This window comes from Physeter macrocephalus, unplaced genomic scaffold, assembly GCF_002837175.3.
Source record: "Physeter macrocephalus isolate SW-GA unplaced genomic scaffold, ASM283717v5 random_106, whole genome shotgun sequence".
NCBI lineage: Eukaryota > Metazoa > Chordata > Mammalia > Artiodactyla > Physeteridae > Physeter > Physeter macrocephalus.
The window spans coordinates 18,887-43,864 of NW_021145389.1; the positions used below are offsets into that span (position 1 = coordinate 18,887).

The following is a 24,978-nucleotide window of genomic DNA, read 5'->3' on the forward strand; positions in this document are numbered from 1 at the left end:
TACATGCAGGCAGCTACTCAGAGTGTTTTTTTCCTGAGTTTTCCGAGGATGTCTACCCACTGTCCTTAGGTGGAGTCTCCAGATTTTTGAAAATTATCAGGATTTTATTCTCTCCTCAGTACAGCTTCTAGGCTGCAGGTGAGAGTGAGGGGCCGTACCAGGGTCACTACAACAAGGAAGAGAGAGGAGAGGGTCCCGAGATGGTTTTAGGAGCCAGGCGTAGGTGGGTCTTTTAATCATTGCTGCCCACACCCCATTGGCCAGAACCAAGTCACATGACCGCCTTTCCATCTGCAAGGGAGGCTGGGAAATGTAGTCTTCCTCTGAGCCCGTTTGAAACAGGATTTGGGGAACGCATCACTGTGCTCCAGGGGATTCCTTCTCCTAGCTGCAATTTCCTTTTGCATCTCCGAGGATATTAATTATACTGATTCCAGAGGCTTGTTCTGTTTTCTCTTTTATCTGTTTTCTTGAGTGTTAGTTCTGTTTGAGTTTGGGGCTCTTTTTTCTTGGTGCTGGTTTCTTCTGGTCTTTGGCGACTTCGAGTTCTGCACGTGGGATCTGATGACTGGGGTAGGGTGGGGGTCTGCGAGTGGGGCTTGTGAAATCCACCTCCGGGGACTGCAAGGATGAGCGGGTGGGGTGGAGGTGCCGGGCGGAGTCTGTCAGAGGCTGGTCCTCTGGGTCTGCAGGGTCCCTTCCTTCCCCCACGGCTGACCAGCCCCGGGGCGCCGCCCAGCTCACCTCACCCGAGTATCCTTGGGGAGACGCTTGGCTTCTAGCTCCGTGGAGTGACTGGATGAGGCATGTGGGGCGAGGGACTTCTGCTGCACTCCTTGTGGGATTCCCTCCCGCTTGCCCCTACCGTTCACCCAGTGGGGACAAGCACCCAGAGCCTCTCCCAGCATAATCAGTCGTATGGGGTACGTTTGGGGCTGTGGTCTCCTTCCATCCAATTCCATATTTAAGAAGTCTTCCTCATTTCTGGTTGACCAAAAATGCCCCTTCTTGTTTCCCCAGGGATATTTGCATTCTTTAATTATTATTTTTACCAGTGATTTTTTTAAGATAAAATTCGTCATTTATTTATTTATTTATTTATTTATTTATTTATTATTATTATTTTTTTTTGCGGTACGCGGGCCTCTCACTGGGTGGCCTCTCCCGTTGCGGAGCGCAGGCTCCGGACGCACAGGCCCAGCGGCCATGGCTCACGGGCCCAGCCGCTCCGCGGCATGTGGGATCTTCCCGGACCGGGGCGCGAACCCGCGTCCCCTGCATCGGCAGGCGGACTCTCAACCACTGTGCCACCAGGGAAGCCCCATTCACTTCTTTTTAATACCATTTTAGTGATCTCCAGGGATGCGGGCTGGGAGGTGGAGGCTGCCTCATGGACCCCGCCTGCCCTCTAGTCCTCACGTCAGGAACACTCTGGAAGGAAGGGCTGGGCATACCAGCTGCCCTGCCCAACAGAATGCCATAGCAGCATCCTCCCTCATGTGCTGGACTGCTCCTGGACTTTTCTGAGTCCCTTCCCTCGCCCTCCCTCTGTCCCCGGTGACCCTTCTCTGTGTCCCTTAGATGACCTCGTGGAGAAGAAGCCATGCTCATGGAACTCTACCCGTGTCTGCGAGTGCCGGACTGGCATGTTCTGTGACACATCAGCCATCAACTCCTGTGCCCGCTGCCTCCCTCACTCCGTCTGCCCGACAGGGATGGTTGTCAAATTCCAGGGTGAGTATCCCCACCGTCCAGGACCACGATCTGTGCCAATGCTCCCCCCCCGCAGACCTCCCAACGACTCTCCACCTCCCACCTCCTCCTTCCTGTTGGAAAGATCACATCTCCTATCACGATGATGCCAGGGATGCAAACGGAGGCCCCTGCTGCCCCTTCCCTGCACCTCGGGTCCCAGGCTCAGAAAGAGTCCCAGGCACCGCCCTGGCTGGAAGAGGTCTTGGGTTGGTTTGAGGATCGGGGCAGAAATTCTTTGATGCCTGATAAACAAGAAAGAAACCTGAAGTTTCTGTCCTGGGAGTTTCCTGGAAGATGAGGGCTGGTTTCCCATTTTGGTCCAGGGATGCACCGTGCTTCTCACTCTACCACTCATTCGCACATGCTCTTCGCTCTTTCTGGGACACCCTTCCTTCCCCATTCACTCAGTCAACTCTGCTTTCAGCTCTCTGTCCAAACATCTCCTCCCGACCTCTCCCAGGTCACTTCTCGACATGGAGGCGAACACTTGTGTCTGTCTCGGTGTGGTCAGTGCTTGTCTCCCTCCCTAGGCCGTAGCTTCGTGAGGGCCACGGTCATCTCCCTGCTGCCTAATCAGACACCCGGCGCAGAATCTGCTCTTCAGAGATACGTGTTGAATGATGTGACAGGGAGATCAGAGCTGGGGGTGGTGGGGTTCAAATCTGGCCGGATTCTCTCTGGTCACACAGAACCCTCAGCGGAGGGACCCTCAGAAGCCCGCCACCCACAAGCAGGGGCAGGTGGTGGCGTGGAAAGGGCTCTGGATTGGACATCAGGTACCTGGGGTTCTGTACAGCTTTGCCTCGTGGGGCATGTTCCCAGTCCTCTCTGGGCCTCAGTCTTCCCATGTGTAAAATGCAGAGGTGTGACTAGAAGGCCTTGCGTGGGGGCTTTTCAGCTCAGAAACGCTTGCGTCTCTGAGAAAAGTAGCCTGGAGTTCTGTCGCTCCAGCCTGTGGACCAGCTCTGGCTGGAGAAACTCTCTCGACGGTGTTTCTGCACCTGCCACACGGTGGCACCAGAGGCCTCTCTTTGCTGCCCCCAGACCTGCTGCCCAAGGCGGTGCCACGGGCCACGCTTAAAATGTGGCCAGTCGCACTGAGATGTGCTGTCGGTATAGAAAATGCCCCGGATTTCAAACACTTGGTATAGGAAAAGAATGTAGAACGTCTCAATAATTATTTTTTATGTTGATTACCGATTGGCATAATATTTTAGATATATTGGGTTAAATAAACGTATTGCTTAATTTCACTTGTTTCTTTTTTACTTTTTAAAATGTGGCTACTAGAAAATTTAAAACGATGACATGCGATTGACATATTTTATTGGACAGCACTGCTTTAGAAGTGCTCCAACCTTTGGCTGCCAAAGCCTGGCTAACTTCTAGATTCCTCTGTGGGACTTCACACTGAGCAACTCGCAGGACCTCAGTCTCTTCTGCTGTAGAATGGAAAGTAGTTTCTGTCTCAGATCAAGCTTATAGCTAAGCCTTACACTAAGACCTCGCATAGGCTTTCTCCCCTGAAATTCTTCAGACGTCATCAGCCTGTATTAGCCCCATTTTATAAGTGAGGAAATTGAGGTTCAGAGATGGCAGTTAATTAATTGCTCAAGACCACAGAGCAGGGAATATCTAATCCAGTGTTTGAACCTCATGCCCAGGTCTTATCACCCCACCACAGTGCAGATAGATGAGATAAGTCAGCATTGCTCATACCCTCCTCTACCAAAACTTCCAAACTCAAGTCCACTTGGTTGAAAGCACTATGTGTTTTCTTCTCCACTTTTGCTTCCACCCAGTATTCTCCAGTACTCTTTGGCTTGCAAGTTACAATGTTTTTGGCTTATGTAACTGAAGTTTCTGAGGATAGCTTTGTGGAGCTTAAGGCATGGCTGGATCCAGGAGCTCTGTCTTTTCCCGTCTCTCATCTCTACTACCCTATGTGTTGGTTTGTCTGTAAAATACCTACCAGCAGCTCCTGGCTTGCTTCCTACCCAACCCTAGTGGAAAGACAGCTTCTCCTTCCCACATTCTCAACGACCAAAATAAAACCTGGAAATTGCATCTCATAGGCGTGTCTTGGGTCATGTGCCCACCCCTGAACCAGTCCATCATGGCCAGAGGAATGGGATGGATTGATTGGTCCAGGCTGGTCCCATGGCTACTCCTGAAGTGGGGTCCCAGCCCCTTACCACAGACATTGAGACTGAGGTGTAATTCTCCAGGGAAAATTGGACGGCTTTACCCCAAAAGGGAACGGATGCTGGGCAGGCACAAACATCAGATGGCCACTGTGTTTTCCTGGGTTGTGGTGGTAAAAGGTGTATTTTGGAGCCTCTGGCTCTGTAATACCAAGTCTGAAGGCATCGCCATCCTCCCTGCAGGCACAGCGCAGAGGAACACTGTCTGTGAGCCGCCTTCCCCCGGGGCCACCCCCAACTGCAGCGCCAGCCCACAGGACTGCAAAGCCCCTGCCAGGTGACTCCCGGCCCCCTCCTATCCTGCTGACTTTAACGTGGGGCTGTCCCACCCCATAGGGGGTCCAGGGCACGGCTGGCTGGGGGTGAGGATGGGGTTCAGCCCAGGGAGCCTCTCTGCCAAGCCCGCAAGTCATTTGAGTCCCTACTGTGTGCCCAGCCTGCCCTGAGCACACAGGATACCGAGAAGGCCTAGAAAACACAGCCCTTGCTCCCAGGAGCTGACGGTGGGCCTGCCAGAGGCTGTGGGCAGAGTGTGTGCGGACCTATTCTCTGTAGAAACGGTTATCCCTGAGCACAGACTCCGCTTGCCCCATCAGGAAAATTGCCAGTCTCATCTCCCGCTTCCTTCCCTGCAGCACCATCCCCCAGGCCAAGCCCACCCAGACCTCTCCAGCAAGCTCTGATGCCAGGACCACACTTCTTGGAGGGGGCACCCCCCTCGCCCCAGAAGATGCTTCTAAAATCACTGCCCACTCTAGCTCCTCCGTGGGGAAGCTCAGTCCAGATCCAGGTAAGTTCTCCAGAGAAGCTGTGGGCTGTCTCCAGGGAAACGGTGTCCGATGGCTGGGCGTCTGTGTGGGACAGTCGGGGCAGGCAGGCACCGAGCTGTGGTCTTTCCCAGTGTGGGGAGAAGAGGGTCCCCAGGTCTTCTGGGGCTGAGGGCTTCGTGGGCCAGAGTAGATAATGGAAGGACTCATTCGTTTCACGTTCTGGGTGCCAGACACTGAGGCAGGTGCTGGAGCATGCAGCAGAGCAGCCCAGCCTCTGCACGTGTCGATTTGATGCCCCCCCCGGTTCCCATGGTGACAGATGCGGGTCCTCAGCTCACTCCTGTTTATTACCCAATAGCCTTCCATTGTGTAGGGATACCACACTTTGTTCATCCAAACAGTTTTTGGATTTTTGAGTGGTTTCCATTTCGGGGCTATAATGAAAAACATTTGTGTGAATGTATGTTTTCATTTCTCTCTTTTTAAAAAATTGATTTGTAGGGCTTCTTATAATTCTTTGTCCTATAATTGTGTTCAAAACATCTTCTCCCACCCTGTGGCTTGCCTTCTCATCCTCTTTATGGTGTCTTTTGATGGAGAGACGTTCTTAATTTCAGTGTAGTCAGATTGATCCATCTTTTTCTTTATGACTAGCGCTTTTCATGTTCTGCTTTGTAAGGCTTCTCCTCCGCTGAAATCTCAATGACACCCTACATTTATTTTCTGAGGTAATTGCTGTTTTGCCTTTGTTTAAAGAGTCCCCATGAATATTCAGTTGAACCCACACCATTTATCTAATAAATTGTCTTTTCCCCACTGTTACACATGCCATCTTTGTTGTAAATCAAGGGTCCATATATGTATGGGCAGGATTCTGGAGTCTCTATTCTACTCATTGCCTCTGTGTGTATTCCGTGTGAATACCATTCTCTCTAATTACTATAGTTTTTCAGTAAGTCTGGATGCTCGAGCAACTTCTCCAACTTTGGTCTTCAGCAGTGTATTGGCTGTTCTTGGTAATTTGCATAGCCACATAAATTTTAGAATCAGCTTTTCAAATTTCATAAGATAGCCTATTGGGATTTTAATTGGGATTGCATTGAATCTACAGATCAGTTTGAAGAGAATCCACCTCCTTGCAGTATTGAGTATATGGTAGAGCTCTACATTTATTTAGGTCTTTATTTTTTATTTTTATTTAAAAAATTTTTATTTTATATTGGAGTATAGTTGATTTACAATGTTGTGTTAGTTTCAGGTGTACAGCAAAGTGGTTCGGTTCAACATATACATATATCTATTCTTTTTCAGATTCTTTCCCCATATAGGTTATTACAGTGTATTGTAGGTCCTTGTTGATTATCTATTTTATATATAGTATTGTGTATCTGTTAATCCTTGTTGATTATCTATTTTATATATAGTAGTGTGTATATGTTAATCCCAAACTCCTAATTTATCCCTCCCACCCCTATTTAGGCCTTCTTTAAATTCTCCCAATAATGTTTTATTATTGTCTGTGTAAAAATATTTACATCTTTTGGTTAGATTTCTAAGTATTTGGTATTTCTGATGATGATGTAAATGGTATCTTTTTTAATATTTCATGTTCTAACTTTTTATTGTTAGTATTATTTTGAACTATGTGAAAAGCCAGTATTTGACTGTTTCTGGACTATCAAAATGGCAGTTTCATGCGGTTCAATGCAAATATATAGACGTTCAATTGATTTTGATATAATAACATTATATCCAACTCACTTGCGAAACTCACTTATTTCTTCTAATAATGTATCTGAATCAGACTCTTCAGATTATCTGTGCACTCAATGATATCATCTGTCCATAACTGCTTGGTATCTTCCTTTCTAAACCTTACCACTTTTATTTCTTTTTCTTGCCTTATTGCATTGCCTATGATGCCCAGGACCAAACTAAATAGAAGTTGTGATAGTAGGCATCCTTGCCTCATTGCTGAACTCAAAGGGAAAGTGGCTACCAAAGTTTTGAGCAGGGCAGTGACAGAGCAGTGAGACTGGGGAGAGGGCTCTGGCAGAGGGGAGGGACTGGAAGCAGGAGTGGGGGGCAGTTAGGAGGCAGTTAGCACTCTTCTCCTATGTGGCCTTAGACACATTCCTTCCCTCTCTGAGCCTCAGGACTCCCTCTGAAGGACTGATCGACATGTGCAGAGTTTGGGAGCTGGCCATGGAGCTGGGGGGCTTCAGTAATGGGGGTGGTGGTGGGATGAGGGCAAGGCCTCTGTCAAGGTGGCCTGGCCTGAAGCTTCTCTGCTTCTTTTCCCAGGGCTGACCCTGCAACAGCCATGCCCTCAGGGGTCTGCCGACTGCAGGAAGCAGTGTGATCCCGACTACTACCTGGACGGGGACGGTCGCTGCACGGCCTGTGTGAGCTGTTCAGGAGGTAAGGGCCTTGTTCCTCCTCCAGAGGCTCCTTCCAGGGAGCAGGTGGGGTCTTAGACAAGAGGCCAAGAATCTGGGGGTGGGAGCCTTGAGCTTGGTCTCGGATGCTCAGCCCTTGGGAGCCTGGTTCACCTCGCTGGCGTTTTTTGAGCAGTTGGCTTCTAGTGACTCGTACTCACGATTGTGGGTTTTGATGGCCGTGACCCCTTTTCAGAGAGCTTCCATTCACTCAGTCTTTCCTGCAAGGAAATATTGGTCGATCACCTACCTGTTTCAAGCTTGTCTCTTTATTTTTGTACGTATCCTATGATGCCTGGATTGCAATTGCCCCCATTTTACAGAAGAGGAAACTGAGGCTCAGGGAAGTCAGGGGGCTTCCAAGGGCCACAAGCCCTCGCAAATGGCAGGGCCAGGATTTGAACCTAGGGAGTCTGCCACTGGGTTCTGAGCTCATCACTCCACTGTGCTGCCTCTTAGAGCGCCTCTGCACAAGCACTTAGAGACTGACCGCTATATGCACGGTGGGGTGACGTCCTGGCAGAGTTTCCCCTGCGGCCAGCTCCCCGCAGCTTCACAGCACCACCAGCCTCCCTGTGACGTCCAAGCAGCTGCCCAGGCCCCGGGCTGCCATGGCTGTAGCCCTGGCCCACTCACAGTGACCACCACCACCGGGGAGAGGCGTGATTCTGTCTCTGCAGCAACACGGACTGGAGTCCAGGGAGACCAAGTGGGGGAAAGGACACTCTGTTCGTGGTCGCTGGGGGTCACTGTTCCAATTACTAAGGTCACAGAGCAAATTTTCTCAAAACTGAGTGGTGAAAAGCAAACTATTCGCTGTACTCGTGGTGTCTGTGGGTCAGAATTCAGACCCAGCACCGCGGGGACAACTGGTTCTCTGCTCCAGGATGTCTGGGATCTCAGCTGGAAAACTTGAAGCCTGGAGCTGGAATCGTCTGAAAGCTTTTTCATTCTCGGGTCTGGGGTCGATGCGGCCGTGGTCTGGGCCCTCAGATCCTCTCCATGTCGGCCTCTATATGGCCTGCTTCGGGCGTCCTCAAGTCTGGGTGCTGGACTCAAAGATGAGTTGGGGTGGGGTGGGGTGTAGAAACCATACCCATTTTTATGACCCAGCCTTGGAAGTCACACGGCGTAACTTCCACTACATTCTGCCTATGGAGGCGGTCACAGGGCCCCCTTGAGTCATGGAAGGGAAAAAAAAGTCGTGCTTCTTTTTTTTTTTTTCTTTTTTTGGCCGTGCCGCATGGCATGTGGAATCTTAGTTCCCCGACCAGGGACCATGCTTCTTGATGGGTAAGTGGCTGAGCTCTGGAAGAGCAGACAGACCCAGAGCTATTTCTGTGGCCATTCCTGGAAAAATATAATCTGTCACAGCTGCTGTGTCAGATGGGGAAACAAGAGATGGCTCTGGGCCCAAGAATTCCTTCAACTTGAATAACTGAAGCCCTGCAACCCTGTGGAGTGGAGCTCAAGTGCCTGGCTCTACCACTCGGGAGCTTATAAGCTCAAGCAAGTTTCTTAACCTCTCTGGGCCTCGGTTTCCTCATCCGTAAAATGCGCAGAATAATAGACTTCTCTCAGAGACCTGTTCTGGGAGTTAAATAGGTTAAACAGGGTTAATCTGGATAGAGCGCTAAGAACACTGCCTTGCACACACTCGGTTATGTTATGTTAACACCATGTTATAAGTAATAATGAGAGGTTTCAGGAAGACGCTGTGCAGTCCCTTATCTTTATCGTGCAAGGCTTCTAAGGCTGTAAGTATCCTGCCGATTGAGAAAGGTCCTTATGAGCGAATCACATTTGTCTAAACTACTGATGCGGTAATTCTATTTTCACCCGTAAACAGAGCATGTAGAATATCCCCAAACATGTATAAATGCGTTATTATACTTCTTCTTTTCCAAAACCACTAACAATTTTGTTTTTTGATTTTTGAAAAAACCCACTTTTCATCATTGAAAATTTCAAACATATTCAAGAGTAGAGAGAATCAGGAACGGTTATGGACTATCACCCAGTTTTAAAGAATTATCAGTCAGGGCCAGTCTTGGTTCATCTCTCCCCATGCCCACTCACCCCTGTTCTCTGAATTATTTTCTTTATTTAAAAAATTATTTTATTTTATTTTGGGGCAATTTTTTTCTTTTAATAGCTTTATTGAGATATAGTTGACATACCATAAAATACACACGTTTGAAGTGTGCAGTTTGTTAGGTTTTGTCGGATGTGTGTAGCTGTGAAACCATCACGACGGAGTCAAGACAATGAACTGTCCGTCACCCCCCAAAACTGTCCCCGTGCTCCTTGCCATCCCTCCCATCGATCCCTGCCTCTGCTCCATTCCTAGGCAACAGTTATGCTTTCTGTCACTATGGAATAGTTTGCATTTTCTGGCTTTTCCTATAAACAGAATCATAGAGTATATACTCCTTTTTCTTTTTTTTTTGGGGCCGTGCCACGTGGCATGCGGGATCTTAGTTCCCCGACTAGGGATCGAACCTGTGTCCCTTGCAGTGGAAGCTCGGAGTCCTAACCACTGGACTGCCAGGGAAGTCCCTATAATACACCTTTTCTTGTCCGCCTTCTTTGGCTCAGCATAATTATTTTGTGCGCCAAAAGATCTGCTCAACGGAATCATCAAATGAGCATGTGCTCCTGGGCAAATATGTCTCTGTCCTCCTGGGGCTTCTCTGGACCCCTGCCCTCTCCATCCCAGTCCTTCCTCAGGACCCTTCTCTGTCCCACAGACCACCTCGTGGAGAAGACACCTTGCATGTGGAACTCCTCCCGCGTCTGCGAGTGTCGACCTGGAATGTTCTGTGCCACGTCAGCCTCCAACTCCTGTGCCCGCTGCGTCACCCGCCCCATCTGCCCACCAGGGATGGTCACCAAGCTCCAGGGTAAGCAGTTCACACCCCCAACCAAGGGGCTGAGTTCTCTGTCCCTAGGTGTGCACCTCTCCCCACCCCCAGCTGACAAATGACCTTCAATCCCAGCTGTTAACTAGGTCAGGTTTGGGCTATGTTTTCTCTTTGAATAGTTAGATCCAGGGAGTGGGATAAAATCCAAACTTGGCATTTTGGTAAGAGTTTCTGAGGATTATTTTAAAATTTTTAAATTATTAAAAAAATTTTTTATTCTTCTTCTTGAAATTGTTGGTCTGGTAAAATCTTGACTTGTTTGCAAGGCTGTTTTATTGACTCAAGATAGATCACTATAGGGCTTCCCTGGTGGCGCAGTGGTTGAGAGTCCGCCTGCCAATGCAGGGACACGGGTTCGTGCCCCGGTCCGGGAAGATCCCACATGCCGCGGAGCGGCTGGGCCCGTGAGCCATGGCCACTGAGCCTGCGCGTCCGGAGCCTGTGCTCCGCGAGGGGAGAGGCCACAACAGTGAGAGGCCCGCACACCGCAAAAAAAAAAAAAAAAAAAAAAGTAACATATTCCTAAGGGATGAGGGGAAAGCAAAAAAAAAAAAAGATAGATCACTATAAAGTTTATGAAGAAGCTTCCAATTCAAATGATGGACATTCACCAGAGTGTAAAAAAGTATAAACCCTCGACAGTGGACAAAAAAACAAACAAAAAAGAGTTCATCAGCAGATGAGAGAGTTCAACAAATTTTTAGAAGGTGGAAAACAGATGCAAGGGTGGTAACAAATGAAACCAAGTGGAGGAAAGCTTACGTAACTAGAATTCACTCCACGAGGCCTGCAGAAAAGTGAGGGGTAAGTTGCTCCTAAGACCCGCCAGAGAGGCTCTGGGCTTAGAGCAGGCAAGTAAAATGAAGGATGGGGGTGAAGTGGAGAATTACAAAGTGCAGTGAGCTGCAACTTCATCTCGAAAATAAAAATTAAAAATTTGTAACAATGCAAAACCCACCAACCAAAGTACAATCTAAAAATAAAACAAACGAATGAATATAACAACAGCAAAAATATGTGTAACAGTGATATACAATGGGCATTGACCAGTCTGAGAAATGGTGCCTGATTTTTTATCCCCTGATGAAAATGATCAACTTTTTGGCTAATGACACTGAAGGACTATCCAGGGAAAGCTAGATGTTGGCCACTCTGGTGCAAAGCCCCCTTTGCTTGTGTCTTTGGGAGGACATCCTGTCAATGGGCTGTTCCTGCTCAGTCACGCTGAAGTGAAGCCTGCCAGCTCATACTCCCCACCCATGAGCCCAGAGTTCCCAGGCAGACCTCCTGCTGAGGGAAGAGACCCACTGTGAAAATGACATACTAACAACACAGAAGAAGAAACCCCACCTGCCACTGGAATGGTCAACATCGTTCTTTTTAAATAAGTATGAATGAGCAGTAAAGATTTTCAGAGTTATAAGGAAAAACAGCAGTATGAAGGAGAACAACAAGATACACAAACAGAAGAACTTACTACAGATGAAGCAATGATGAACCCAGGAATGGAAGAGAAAAAAATTAGTGTCCACAGAAAAATGCAAGAAGTTGTTACAACCACAAAGTGAGAACAGAAGGCAAAGAAGAAGGAACAGCAAGAGAGTAAAGGGCAAGAAATGGCTTTTAGAAAGTGCCCTTGTTGCCAATCTGTTGCCTCTCAGGTCCCAATTCACCCTTGAGTACCTGCTGTGCCCTAAAGGATTAGACTCTTGGAAGATTCCTCCTCGTTGAGTGTGACGCTACGCTTTGAGCTGGAGGACCATTGCAGGAGAAAGGAGGCTTCTCTTGGCTATATTTGTTTTTTCCTGCTCCTGCTGCAGAGTCTGTCTGCAGGGCCTGTGGGTGGGGTCATCTGGTGGCGTCCTGCCCCAGTCATGCTTCCAGAGTAGACAGTCCCTCGGCAACCACAGGCCCAGGCTAGGTCTGGCGACCACCTACCATGCTTCAGACCTCGTGTCAGCAAAAGGGCCATAATTTCCTCTGTGGTCCCACCCTCCCACCCTGCCCCGCTCCCAGCCTCGGGTCTTCTGCTCACCATTTCTCGACACAGTTACTGTGTGCTCCCACGGTGGTGCCCCAACTTTCCCTGTGTACCTGACCTGAAAAGTGAGACTTCAGATTGAAATGACCTGCCAGGAGCAAAGCAGGATGAATGAAAATTACCCACATGTAGACATAATAGATGCACCACCATTTATTTATCCATTCACCAGTTGATGGACATCTGGCTTGTTTCCAGTTTAGGGCTATTATGAATAATAGCAGCTACAACTGAGTAAAGCAGCTACAACTGTTCTTGTACAGGTCTTTGTATGGACATATATTTTCATTTCATGGTTAAATACCTAGGAGATGGATGACTGGGTCACTGTGCTGGCCACACAGAATGTCTTTGAGGGCTAGATCAAAGCTGGCCACCTGTGATCTGATCCAACCACATCATTTTACACGTGGAGAGAACCATACATAGTGCCAGAACTAGAGCTTGAACACAGAGATCCTGAGTCATAGCCAAGTGCTCTCTACTGGACCACACCAGCTCCTTCTTAGTTGAACAGAGACTTTTTTAACTTAGCTAAAATACAATTACGTTTGAAAGCAGAATAAAAACATTTTCAGACATAACAGGGCAGAAATTCTGCTTTTCCCCCGTGTATCCTTTCTTAGAAAGTTACTTGAAGATGTAATTCTGTTAAATGAGGGGCAAAAAAGAAAAAAGAAAAAGCCGCGAAATCTAGAAAACTGGTTGTATCCCAGGAGAGCAAAGAAGGGAAGTCCCAGAATGACAGCTGTGCTAAAGACATTACAGCATCTGGTTGAGCCCCATCAGAGCAAGAAAATGAAGGGCTCCAGGGAATTGTCTGTAGGAATAAAAGGTAGAATTACAGTCAATTTCATGAGCAGTAGAATTGAAAAACTTGAGGATATGGTAAAGGCACATTATTCTTTTGTCAACAAGGAAAAGAAAGGTGACTGAAAACTCTAGGGAAAATAAAAAGCTGACAAGAAATGTACAGTTCAAATATGAAGATGAAAATTTCATCTGATTTTAAGCAATTTCTGGTTGTACCAAAAAAGGATTCCATTTGACCTTGATGTTAAGACCATTCTCCTTCAGATGACCCAAGGGTCAGGTGTTTCAATTTAAAGAGAAATATTTAAGTCTGGTATATCTTTTTTAGTTTCTAAATTGAGAGTACGAGCGGGCAGTTTCTTCTTCCCCCTCTTCCAATGGGCCCTCTCCAGAGAACACAGGCAGACTAAGGATGGGCTAAACCATGACTTCTTCTCACCTTCAGATCCAAAGGAGGAAGAAAAGGGGAGGGTCAATAACCCAGGGAGAAAAGAGGGTGAGGTATGGTACATACAGATAAGGGATGAGAGGCACCCAGGAGCGCTGGGCCCACCTTCTCCGCTTAGAGTAAGGGCAGCAGTTCTGTTGCCGGTTCCTGTCGCGGGTGTTCCAGTGGCAGCTCAGACCGAGGCTGCCATAGAGAGAGGCCAGAGGGTGCTAACTGGGTGTAGCCACAGTTAGTGTTCTTGAGCCCAAGAGCTCCTCCAATCCTCTCGAAGCCAACTCTCACTGAATCCCCACGACATCTCAAATACAAAGAGAAAGTAGCATAACGAACTGCATTATCTTCCTCATAGCCCAAGGCCTCCGGGCTTCAACTAATTTAGGTAATTGTCTGGTGACCACGTGGAAAGACATAGCATGTATTTGGAGACCCCCCAAATCAGACGGTTCCTCAGGACCCTACCGATGCAAGAAGAAGATTAATCCTAGCCTCACTGTCTCTTCAGAGTGTTTCAGGAAAAATCTGAGAGGTATCATGAGAGCTTTTAGAAGGGAGGTGTGTGTGGGTGGGAGGTTTGTTTTGTACCACATAAGGGAAGGGGTGCCCCCTCCAGGAACATGGGGGCAGAGAGGGTTGGTAGCTGGGCTGGACCTACTTCAGATGTGGGCCATTTTTTTTTCTGCCCTAGAAAAGCAGTTAATCATAAGGTTGTAAGAAAGTGCTTAGCCCCCAGGCAGGAGGCAGTGTGGTCCAATGGAAAGTGCTCTGGGCTGGGACTCAGGAGCCCTGATTTCTGACTCTAGCTCCGGCTCTGTGGTTCTCTCCACTTGTAAAAAGAGGTGGCTGGGTCAGATCAGAGATGACCGTGCTTGAACTGGTCCTCAAAAGACGTTCTGTCTGGTCAGCACAGTGACACAGCCTTCCCGCTCCTAGGTACTCAAGTGAAATGAAATTATATGTTTTCACAGAGACTTGTACAAGAATACTCACAGCTGCCTTGTTTATAATAGCTTCAAACTGGAGACAACCAAAATGTCCATCAACTGGTCACCGGCTAAATAGATGGAGGTACAGCTCTATGATGGAACAACTACTCAGCACTAAAAAGGAATGAATTACTGAGACAAGCAACGTGAATGAATCTCAGAAACATTCTGCTGAGTGGAGGAAACCAGACACCAAAGAGTACACACTGCACAATTCTGTCTAATGAAGTTCTGGAGGCAAACTCATCTGTAGTGACATAAAGCAGATCCGTGGCTGCCTGGGTGTGGGGGAGGATTGATTGCAAAAGGACAAGGGAACTTACTGGGGAGGTGGGAATGTTCTAGATCTTGAGTGGAGTTACAGTTACATGAAGGTACAGTCATCCCTCAGTATCCGCGGGTCAATCCGTCTGCAGCTGGTTGAACCCTCAGGTGTGGAATCCTCGGATGTGACCCGCAGATATGGAGGGCTGACTGCTGAATGTATACATTCCTTAAAACTCATCAAACCGTGCACTTAGGGGACATTTCCTTCTATGTAAATCATGCCTTAATAAAACTGATTTCAGAAGAAAAGAACTTTAAGAATTGAGGCTGCATTTACATACCAGAAGATGTTTAAATTTATTTATTCGTTTACGTTTATTTAATGAGCTCTCTCTTAAATAAAACCAGGAAGTCTGGAGTCACCAGGCCACCTTCCCGCATGATCACAGTTGGATGGAGATGAGGAGTAGCTTTCTTTCTTTTTTTTGAAATATTTATTTATTTAGGCTGCTCCAGGTCTTAGTTGCAGCACGTGGGATCTTTGTTGTGGCACGTGGGATCTTTAGTTGCGGCATGCGAACTCTTAGTTGCAGCATGCAGGATCTAGTTCCCCGACCAGGGATCAAACCTGGGCCCCTGCACTGGGAGCGCAGAGTCTTACCCACTGGACCACCGGGGAAGTCCCCCAAGGGGCAGCTTTTCCACTTTGATCTTTTGAAACACAAATCTGATCGTCTCAGCCAATTAGAGCCACAGGAATAGTGTGTTACAAAAACCTCGACATTGCAGCATTCATCTCTCACTCCTCCGTGGGTCAGCTGGGCCGCTCTGTGGTCTTGTCAGGGCTTGAAGGTTTGGTTTGGGTTTGCTCTGCATGTACTTCTGGGACCAGCGGGGACTGGCTGCCCACCCCCTGACGTGGTCTACTTATGGCAACGGTGAGAGTGCAGAAAGGGGGCGGTGGAGGTCAGATGCCTCTTGAGGCTCAGCCGTCACTTCTCTCCCGTTCCACTGACCACACAAGTCACACGGCCAAGTTCAGACACCAAAGGGGTGGCGGACACACAGACACCTGCCTTGACCTGAGGGAGCTGCAGAGTCACCTGGCAAAGGGTGTGGATGTGGGGCAGGATTTAGAGGTGAGACCGCCATGCAATCTACCGCACCTATCCCATCCTGTTGCTAATTAAAACCATCACTTTGGGGAGAAAGACCCAGCGTTTAAAACAGCTTTATTGCGGTCTAATTGACATACCATAATATCTACTAGTTTTAAGTGTACAGTTCAGGAATTTTAAAGAAATTTACCAAGTTGTGAAACTATCACCACCTTCTAAGAGACCTTGTAGGTTAGTTAGTTGACGAACCCTAACCCTTGGAGGGCATGGGTCAGTCAATCCCACCCCCACCCCCAGCCTGGACAACCTGTTCCTCTAGATTAGTGTTTTGGGGACATTTCCACATTATGCATTCTTCTGTGTCTGGCTTCTTTCACTGAGCACAACACTTTCGAGGTTCATCCATGCTGTAGCTGTATTAGTACTCCATTCCTTTTATTGCCAAATAATATTCTAGTGTACACGTCTACTGCATTTTGTTCATCTGTTTCCAGCGGATGGGCGTTTGGGTGGTTTCCACTTCTTTGACTTCTATGAAGAATGCTGCTATGAGCCATCTCCTCCCTTCCCCCACCTTCTATTTCCTCTGCTTAGAAATCCCCACCCCTACTCATATCCCAGCAACCCCTTTCTCAGGGAAGCCTCCCTGGTCAGATGAGGTCAAGTCTCCCATTACAGGGACCCCACCTGCCTTCGTGTGACACCTGAGTCTGTGAGCCCCACCAGCCGGTGGGCCCCTAGGGGTGGGGATCTCGTCTGTTTTGCTCACTGCTCTGTCCCAGCTCTCAGCACAGTCCCCAGTACATAGTAGGTGCTGAATAAAGGGTTGTTACGTGGAGGGAAGCGAGGAGGGAGGGAGAGAGGAAGTGAGGAGACAGAGCCAGGACAAAGACCTGGGTCTGCCCGGCTGCAGTGTCCTTCCCACCCTGTGGTGCTACCTCCCTGGAAGTCACTAGTCCAGATGGGTAGGGCTCCTTGGCACTGATTCCTTTTCTTTTTTTAATTTAATTTAAAAAATTGAAGTATAGTTCATTTACAAGATATTGAACACAGTTCCATGCTATACAGTAGGTCCTTGTTGTTTATCTATTTTATACATAGTAGTGTGTATCTGTTAATCCCAAACTCCCAGTTTACCCCTCCCTCCCCCCTTTCCCCTTTGGTAACCATCCTTGGCACCAACTCTAACCTGCAGGTATGGCTGAGAGGGACACCACCTATGAGCCACCTCCCCCGGGGACACACTCTAACTGCAGCACCAACGCAGAGGACAGCAGGGTGCCCGCCAGGTGACTCCTTGGCCCCCTCTCTCCATTTGCCCTTCATACCTAGGGGATGCCCGGGGGGCAGCCGTCTGGGAGTGGAAGCAGGGCTTGGGCTAGATCTCTGGGCCAAGCCCACAAGTCATTTTGGAGAATGTGAGCCTAGGTCTGTGTTGGCACCGTGGAAGCCCCGAAGGCCTAGAAACCCAGGCCCTGCCCTCAACGTGACTGGCAGAGGCTGTAGACAGGGGAACAGGGGTCTCAGGCCTCCTTTTCCATCTTGACTGTCCTTCTTACTTCTGGCCTCTCTCCCCGCAGCCCCACCCCCTCCCTGATCTCCCTGGCCGACTCCCTGACTGGTAAGGAGCATGGAGGGGACGTTACCCACGTGCGGAGACGCGCCTCTATCTCAACCAGCACTCCTATCTCCTTCTCCTCCACAGGGAAGCCCACTCTGGTTTCAGGTAATGACCACCCCCATGAAGCAGGGCCTTCCTCCCTGAGGACCACAGGGAGGGAGGGTTCTCACTAGGCGACAGCATCCACTTGGTTGGGGTGGGGGGGACACCAAGGCTGACCCCAGGTCTCCGGTTCCCTGATCTGGGGCTATGGCTCTGTCACTCTCTAGAGATGATTCCTTAATTCTTCTGAGCAGGGATTTTATTCACAGCTTCACCCGCATGGCCCATAATTGCTGCTCAGAAAATATTTGGTGACTGATTTCATGACCTTGACTAGTTTCTTTTTCTTTTTTTTTTTTTTTTTGCGGTACGCGGGCCTCCCACTGCTGTGGCCTCTCCCGTTGCGGAGCACAGGCTCCGGACGCACAGGCTCAGCGGCCATGGCTCACGGGCCCAGCCGCTCCGCGGCATGTGGGACCCTCCCGGACCGGGGCACGAACCCGCGTCCCCTGCATCGGCAGGCGGACTCCCAACCACTGCGCCACCAGGGAAGCCCTTGACTAGTTTCTTACTTCTTCTGAGCTTCAGTTTTCTCACCTGTAACGTTGTAACAGCATATACCATGCAGGGTAGTAAGCAGTGTACAGTACACATGAGCCTTACCGGCTCCCCTTAGACGGTCGCTCTAAGTACCATGCGTTTTAAGACTTGCAGTTCTACTCTTAGACACGAGGTGGCAGTAGTTCTCAGGCCAGCGGCGCTCAAAGAGGTCCTGGACTTGGCACCATCAGCAACTTGTTAGAAAAGCAAAACACCAGCCCCACCCCAGACTCTGCTGAATCAGAATCTGCATTTTAACATGGTCGCCAGGAGATTCATATGCACAGGAATGTTTGAGAAGCACTTATCTGGCACATGCTACTTTTTTAACATCTAAAAATGGACTTTAAAGAATAATAACTGTATGTTGATTTTCAAAAGTAGCAAAGCAAGTTAAGTATTTAGTGGTAAAGAAATATATCCAGATAGCGATTAAGAGCGTGGGCTCTGGAGTCCCCCTGGCCTGGCCTAATGTGCTTCCTAGAGCCAGGTGAGGAAGGACAGGTGGGTAAACGCTGGACAAGATAGATATAGACAGGATCTGGGTTTCTGTCCTGGCTTGGCAAAGGACCAGGTCCTGTCAGCCACAGTAGAGTCTGTGTCCAGGAGAAAGTAGTCTGGGGCGAGGGCTGTCCTGTGTGGTTGCTATAGGGCCCCGGCTCACCGCCATGATGCAGACTTCGGGGGCCACCAGTGCCAGGGCAGGCGAGAGTGCAGGATGCCTCTGTGTTCCAGGACCTGTGCTCTTCTGGGTGATCTTGACACTGGTGGTGGTCATCAGCTTTGGCTCCTTTCTCCTGTGCCACCGCAGGGGCTGCAGGAAGTGGATGGCGCAGAGTGAGTGCATGTGTCCTTGGGGCCTTGGGAGGGCAGGGTGCTCTGTCCTAGCCTGGCCTGGGTCCCTCTCCCGCCCTGCCCGCTGAGGCTGTCTGAGGCTGGCATTCCTAGCCTTCCTCCTGTTGTCGTTTCAGAGCTCCACCTGTGCTACCCAGTCCAGACCTTCCAGCCCAAGCTGGAGCCTGTGGGTGAGTGTCCAGAGGTCCAAAGGGGCTACGTGCAGCTACACAGCAGCTCTGGACCGTGGGTTTGGATCTCCCTCAGGGCTCCCTCTGTAGGGGTTCCCACAAGCTGTGCAACCTCCTTTCTGTGCAACCTCATCTGTGATGGGAATATAATGTGGGTGGAAACTCTGTGACATGCCCTGTTCGGCGTCAGGTGGAGTGCGGGCATGAAGTTTCAAGAACCCAACTTACCCTCCATTCTTGCCTTTATCGTGCCCTCAGGAGAGGCCTTCCCTTCCTCTCTTCTCTCTGTCGCCCCTTCCCAGCCTCCCTATTATTTTCCCCTCCCCATTCCTCCCTTCCTCCCCTCACCCCCTCCCTCCTGCTGGCAGCTGAGGGCATAGGGGTCGGGGTGGGGGTGGGTGTAGGCTGACAGGGCTAGCCTGATTCTGCCCCTTATGAGCTTATGATTCTGCCCCTTATGAGCTACATGATCTTGGGTGAGTTACTTAATTCCTCTGTGTCTCAGTTTCTTCATCTGTAAAATGGGGACGGTGGGGCCTAATTCAGAGGGCGGGCGTGTGGATCCATCGCAATGGGCCTGTTAAGTGCCGTGCGGGGCACCTGCATGTAGTCAGAGCTCAGCACGTAGTGGCTGCTGTTTGCTGATGCCCCCGCCCTGTGTCTGGGGCCTTTTTCCTCAGCAGGAGTCCCAGGCCTTCCTGAGTTCTATGTTTTTCTGAACCCCTCTCTCTGATCCCTGGCCAGCCTCCAAGCCACCTCTTCCAGGCAGCCTTCCATGCTCCACCCATCCAGGCAGCAGACTCTTTCAGCTCTCATCTCGGGGGAGGGGATCCCAGCCATCTTGTGCCAAGTGTCTCCTCTCCTCTGGGCAGCCTCTTTCAAGGCAGGGCAACATCCTCCTCAGCATGTCACAAGCATTGATTGAGCACCTACTGTGTACAGGCCCTGACCACAGGGGAAGGAGTGGACACAAATGGTCTGAACTTCCCTTTCTGGTTTCAAGGCAGCCTCCCGCAAAGGGACTCACTGACTGAGGAGCCCCAGGGGAGGCAGGTGATGCTCTTCATTCCGTAAAGAAGAGAAAAGACCCGGGGCCACACCACCTGTCGGGACCACACCAGACCCAGACGCTGGTCCTGGAGACGGCCGGTCTTGTTTGTAGAGGGCTCAGTCCTGCCCCCCCTTCCTTCCTCCCCACCAGGTTGTCTACCACCCAGTGCCCACCCTGGAGCCCAGCGGTCAACTCAGGCCGTGCCCCCCAGGCCCCGTGGAGAGCCTTGCTGTAGCACGGTTTCTGACTTGGGCCCCTGAACACAGTCCGGTGAGGCATGTTTTGGATTTGATGAGTTTCACAAGCAGGTGCTCGCCTTCCCTTCGCAAGGGGGGTTTTTGTGTTTTGACAATTTCAAGCTTTTTTCCGTGAGCTGTCAGGCTCAGTGTTTCACTGAAACCCGCGTTTGCTTTCTTGACATTTTTCTAGTATTAGAATTTCCATTGCTGTCAGTTTATTTTTTTGCTTCAAACCTCCGTGATAGCAGTTTTGTCTCTCTCTCTCTCTCTCTCTCTCTCTCTCTCTCTCACACACACACACACACACACACACACACACACACAAAGACAGAGAGAGAGCAAGAAAGACAGAAAGCACCTTCCCTTAAGAAACCAGACCTACCAGGAACCAAGCCTGGGGCTCAGTGTTGGCCGCTCTGTTTGGGGCCGTTTCTAGCCCGCTGGCTTCCGGTGGGTCCCTGAGGGTCTGGTTCCCAGGTCCGAGAGAGAAGGAGGTGCCGCAGGGGGCAGGATGCCTATGGACTGAGCGGGGTGGATGCAGTGGGGGCTGGAGGGGTGCAGGAGCCTTTATTTACTCGTCGGCTCCTTCATGTCTCCGTGGGGCACTTCCTATTGGCCCTGTGCTGGGTATGGAAACTGCCCTCCCGAGCTTTCAGACCAGCATCAGTTGCTCAAATGACTAAAGGTGAGCGGGATGGAGATGGTTGCCCCAGCCGTCCCGGTCCCGGAGTTCCAGGGCTGGGGGAGCCCCTGGTGCAGTAAGCCGCGCATCAGCGATCTGGGCAGATGCCCCTTTGATGCTCACCCCCATCTCTGAATGGATTTGACTTGGTGGCAGGCACACACGTGTTCTCATTTTACTCCTCCTTGTGAGGCGCCCACTGTTAAACCCATTTCGCAGATGAGAAAGCTGAGGCACGGGAAGATGAAGGAACTTGTTTAAGGCCACTTGGCAGTACGACCAACCAGGATTTTGTTGGTGGTGGTGGTGAGATTTTTGCATCAAGGGTCTCACCCTTGGCACTGTTGACATCTGCATGGGATCCTTCTTTGCCAAGCGAGTTGTCCTGTGCATTACAGGATGTCAGGCAGTTAGTTCCCTGGTCTCTAGACACCCCGGATACTAGTAGCTCCTCCCATCTGTGACAGCCAAAAATGTCTCCAGGTATGGCCAAATTTCCCCTGGAGGGGAATGTCACTCCTGGTTGAGAAACACTGATTGAAATTCCTTTAACCCTTTATTTTAAAGGACACTATAGTCATCACTTTATCTGTTACTTCAGGCAGGTTTAAATTGGAAAAATTTTTTGTTTGCTTTGAAACAATTTCAGACGTACAGAAAAGTCTCAAGGATGGTGCAGAGAACTTATTTCTTTTGAACCATTTGAGAGTAAGTTACTGACCTAATGCCGTATCATCCCTGAGTACCTGAGTGTGTATTTCACACGACTGTAGTAAAACCATCAAAATCAGAGAATTCACTTTGATGCATCACCACCAACTAATTCTCAGACCCCAGTCAAGTTTCTTCATTGATCCAAATAATGTTGTATAGAGCAAAAGAATGCAGTTCAGAGTCTCGTACTGCATTTGGCGGTCGTGTCTCGTGTCCCCTCCAGTCTGGATTTCCCTCCCGGTCATGACCTTGCCACTTTGGAAGATTCCACCAGTGATTCTGTGGCTGGCCCTCACCTTGGGTTTGCCTGACGTTGCCTCACGCTTGGATTCAGGTGGTGCGTCTTTGGCGGGAGCATCCCAGGAGTGAGTCATCCACTCCACCAGGTTTCCCTTTGTCCCCTCCCGCCGTGTTCACCGTGAGCCCTTGATGAAGGTGGTGTCTGCCAGGCTGCTCCACCATGGAGTCCTCTTTCCTCTGTGGTTATTGCTAAGTACTCGGAGGCTCTGTGAATAACTGGTGCCTCATCAGCTTTGCTCCATTTCTGTATGTACATCTGTCTGGACTCATGGATTCCTCTCTTACTGTAGTGCCATCATTACTTAATTTGATGCTCAAATTTTCCCAGGTTGGGCCAGTGGGGGCCCCTTCAAGCTGGCTGTTGTGTCCTTTTGTCCCCATCCTTCTGTGTTTGGAGCACTTGTTTTTTCTTTTTTCTTTCTTTCTTTCTCTTTCTTTCTTTCCTCCCTTCCTCCCTCCCTCCCTTCTTCCTTCCTTCCTTTCTTTCTTTTTCTTTCTTCCTTTTCTTCCTTCCTTTCTTTCTCTTTCTTTCTTTTCTTTCTTTCTTTCTTTCTTTCCTGCTTTCTTCTTCCTTCCTTCCTTCCCCCCCTCCTTTTTTCCTTCCTTCCTTTCTTTCTTCCTTCCTTTCTTTCTTTCCCTTCCTTCCTTCCTCCCTTCTTTTCTTTCTTCTTCTTTTTTCCTTTTTTGGCCGAGATGGGAGAGTTGTGGGATCTTAGTTCTACAACCAGGGATTGAACCCTGGCCCTCAGCATTGAGAGTGCCGAGTCCTTAGCACTGGACCACCAGGGAATTCACTGGAGCACTGCTTTCTTCTATGATATTCCCAGCTTAGCTTGTAATTCCCTGCCCTGTCCTGGATTTGAATCTAGGGGTGCTTGTTGCCAAACGCCTTCCTTGGGTCTGTTCTGCTTTCCACAGCAGCCGGGACCCCAGGTCAGAGAGGGGATGGGACTGAAAGGGGAGAGCGATGGGAATGGAAGGGGTGGATAACTTGGGTGTCAGAACCCACGTGCTTGGCTTGAGCGGCCCTCAGAGAAGCCCTGGGAAACCAGGCACTTCTCCCCAAGGGAGGAGGGGTCCACCGATGCCCAGTGCGTGTGTCCCTGGACTTGTGTCCTGGGATGCTGGACATATTTTATGAGAAAATTGTTCTTATTCCAAAAAGCACGGATACCAATAAGTGAAGACAGTGGACTGAAGCAACATTTTAGGGGAAAAGCACTTATGAAATCTGACCTCTGTACTTGGCACGATTTGTTCTAGGTCTTTATCAAAGTACACATGAGGGTTGTAACACGCCTGTAGGCCGAAGTTGGTGCCTTCTGGATTCTGCCTTTTCACCTCGATGTTATTTTATGCTTGTTTCCGAGAGTCAGTATCGAATGCTGATTTTCTTTTCGGTGTGATGGAGTTGCCAAGCCACTGGAGTATCCTGGGGCCCCTGTGTGCCAGGCGGCATCCTGGTCACCTTCCCTTTTAAACGTTTTAATTAAAAAATTCTAAATGGACTTCATTTTTTAGAGAAGTTTTAGCCTTACAGAAAATTTGAGAAGTTAGTACAGAGAGTTTCCGTATAGCCCACACCCAGTTTCCTCTATTATGAGCATCTTACATTAGTGCGGTAAGTTTGTCGCAATAAACGAACCAATACTGATACATTACTATTGTATTAACTAAAGTCCATACTCTGTTCAGATCTACTTAGTTTTGCCTAATGTCCTTTCATTGCTCCAGGATCCCACCCAGTACACCACATTACATTTAGTCATCATGTCTTAGGCCCATCTGGCCTGTGACAGTTTCTGGCTTTCCTTGTTTTTGCTGACCTTGGCAGTTTTGAGGAGTTAAGTTGCATCCTACAACTTGCTTGTCGGTTAAGTTGTAGGATGGCTCTCTGTTTAGAGTTTGTCTAGTGTTTTCCTCCTGATTAGATTGGAGTTGTGGGTTTGGGAGAGGAAGACCATACGGGTTCAGTGTTATTTTCATCACAACATATCAAGGGTTTATGCTCTCAACGTGATTAATCCCTGGGCAACTTCACTTTTGAGATCTCATTTAATCTTCATAAAAACCCTCCAAAGTTGGCATGATCTGTCCCCTTTTCCGAATGAGAGAACTGAAGGCTGGGAAAGGTGAAAGATGTTGTGCTGGGGTTTCACTGCTAGGAAGGCCTGCGATGTAGGACTGCTAAGCTGCTTTATTGTTTGGCACCTGTCTTGTTTTCCATTTTTTGGTTATTATAAGCTGCACCGCTGTGCACAGGCTGATCGCTTTCCTTAGGGTTATTTCCTGAGGGTGTGTCCCTGAAGAGGGATTACTGGGTCAAAGTGTGTGAAGTTTTCATTGCCTGATGGCTCTTGAGAAAGAGGAAACCAGTTCACAGGGCATGAGCAGCTGGGTTCCTGTTTACCCACGTCCCCCAAGACTGCATTTTATCATTTTAATTTCTTTTGTCTTGTTACTTCGTCACACCCTTTTTTCCCCCCAAGACTTGCTGCCAAATGACAGTTGGCTGTTTGCAAAAGTCAAAATCACCCTCAAAGGACAAAGATTTGGCTTCACTGACATCATTTAAAAGAATGTGCCTCAGGCCAGACAGTGTTTCCATAGTGCTGGCTCGGGCAATGGACAGTGGCTGCCTCGTGGGAGGGGGCCACGGCCTCTCAAGGTGACCACTCTGCTGGCAACAGCAGTTACCAGATTTGTTAAATCAAGAGTCAAGAATTGTGTCATTTTACACATGTGCTTCTTTTTTTTTTTTTTCTTTTTTTTGCGGTACGCGGGCCTCTCACTGTTGTGGCCTCTCCCGTTGCGGAGCACAGGCTCCGGACGCGCAGGCTCAGCGGCCACGTCTCACGGGCCCAGCCGCTCTGCGGCATGTGGGATCTTCCCGGACCGGGGCACGAACCCGCGTCCCCTGCATCGGCAGGTGGGCTCTCAACC

The 24,978-nt window shown here is 49.3% G+C and overlaps 1 protein-coding gene across 1 annotated transcript in view; it reads left to right on the forward strand.

The window, feature by feature from the left end:
• The first annotated feature begins 1,255 nt into the window (after nt 1-1,255).
• Nucleotides 1,256-24,978, forward strand: part of TNFRSF8 (TNF receptor superfamily member 8) — a 31,382-nt gene continuing 7,659 nt past the window's right edge. The window contains exons 1-9 of the mRNA XM_028483999.1: nt 1,256-1,734; nt 4,143-4,236; nt 4,595-4,749; nt 7,034-7,150; nt 9,918-10,070; nt 16,957-17,050; nt 17,342-17,487; nt 18,760-18,861; nt 18,996-19,049. Of these exons, the coding sequence (XP_028339800.1) occupies nt 1,647-1,734; nt 4,143-4,236; nt 4,595-4,749; nt 7,034-7,150; nt 9,918-10,070; nt 16,957-17,050; nt 17,342-17,487; nt 18,760-18,861; nt 18,996-19,049 (1,003 nt within the window). The 5' untranslated portion in view covers nt 1,256-1,646. The remainder of the gene's footprint in view (nt 1,735-4,142; nt 4,237-4,594; nt 4,750-7,033; nt 7,151-9,917; nt 10,071-16,956; nt 17,051-17,341; nt 17,488-18,759; nt 18,862-18,995; nt 19,050-24,978) is intronic.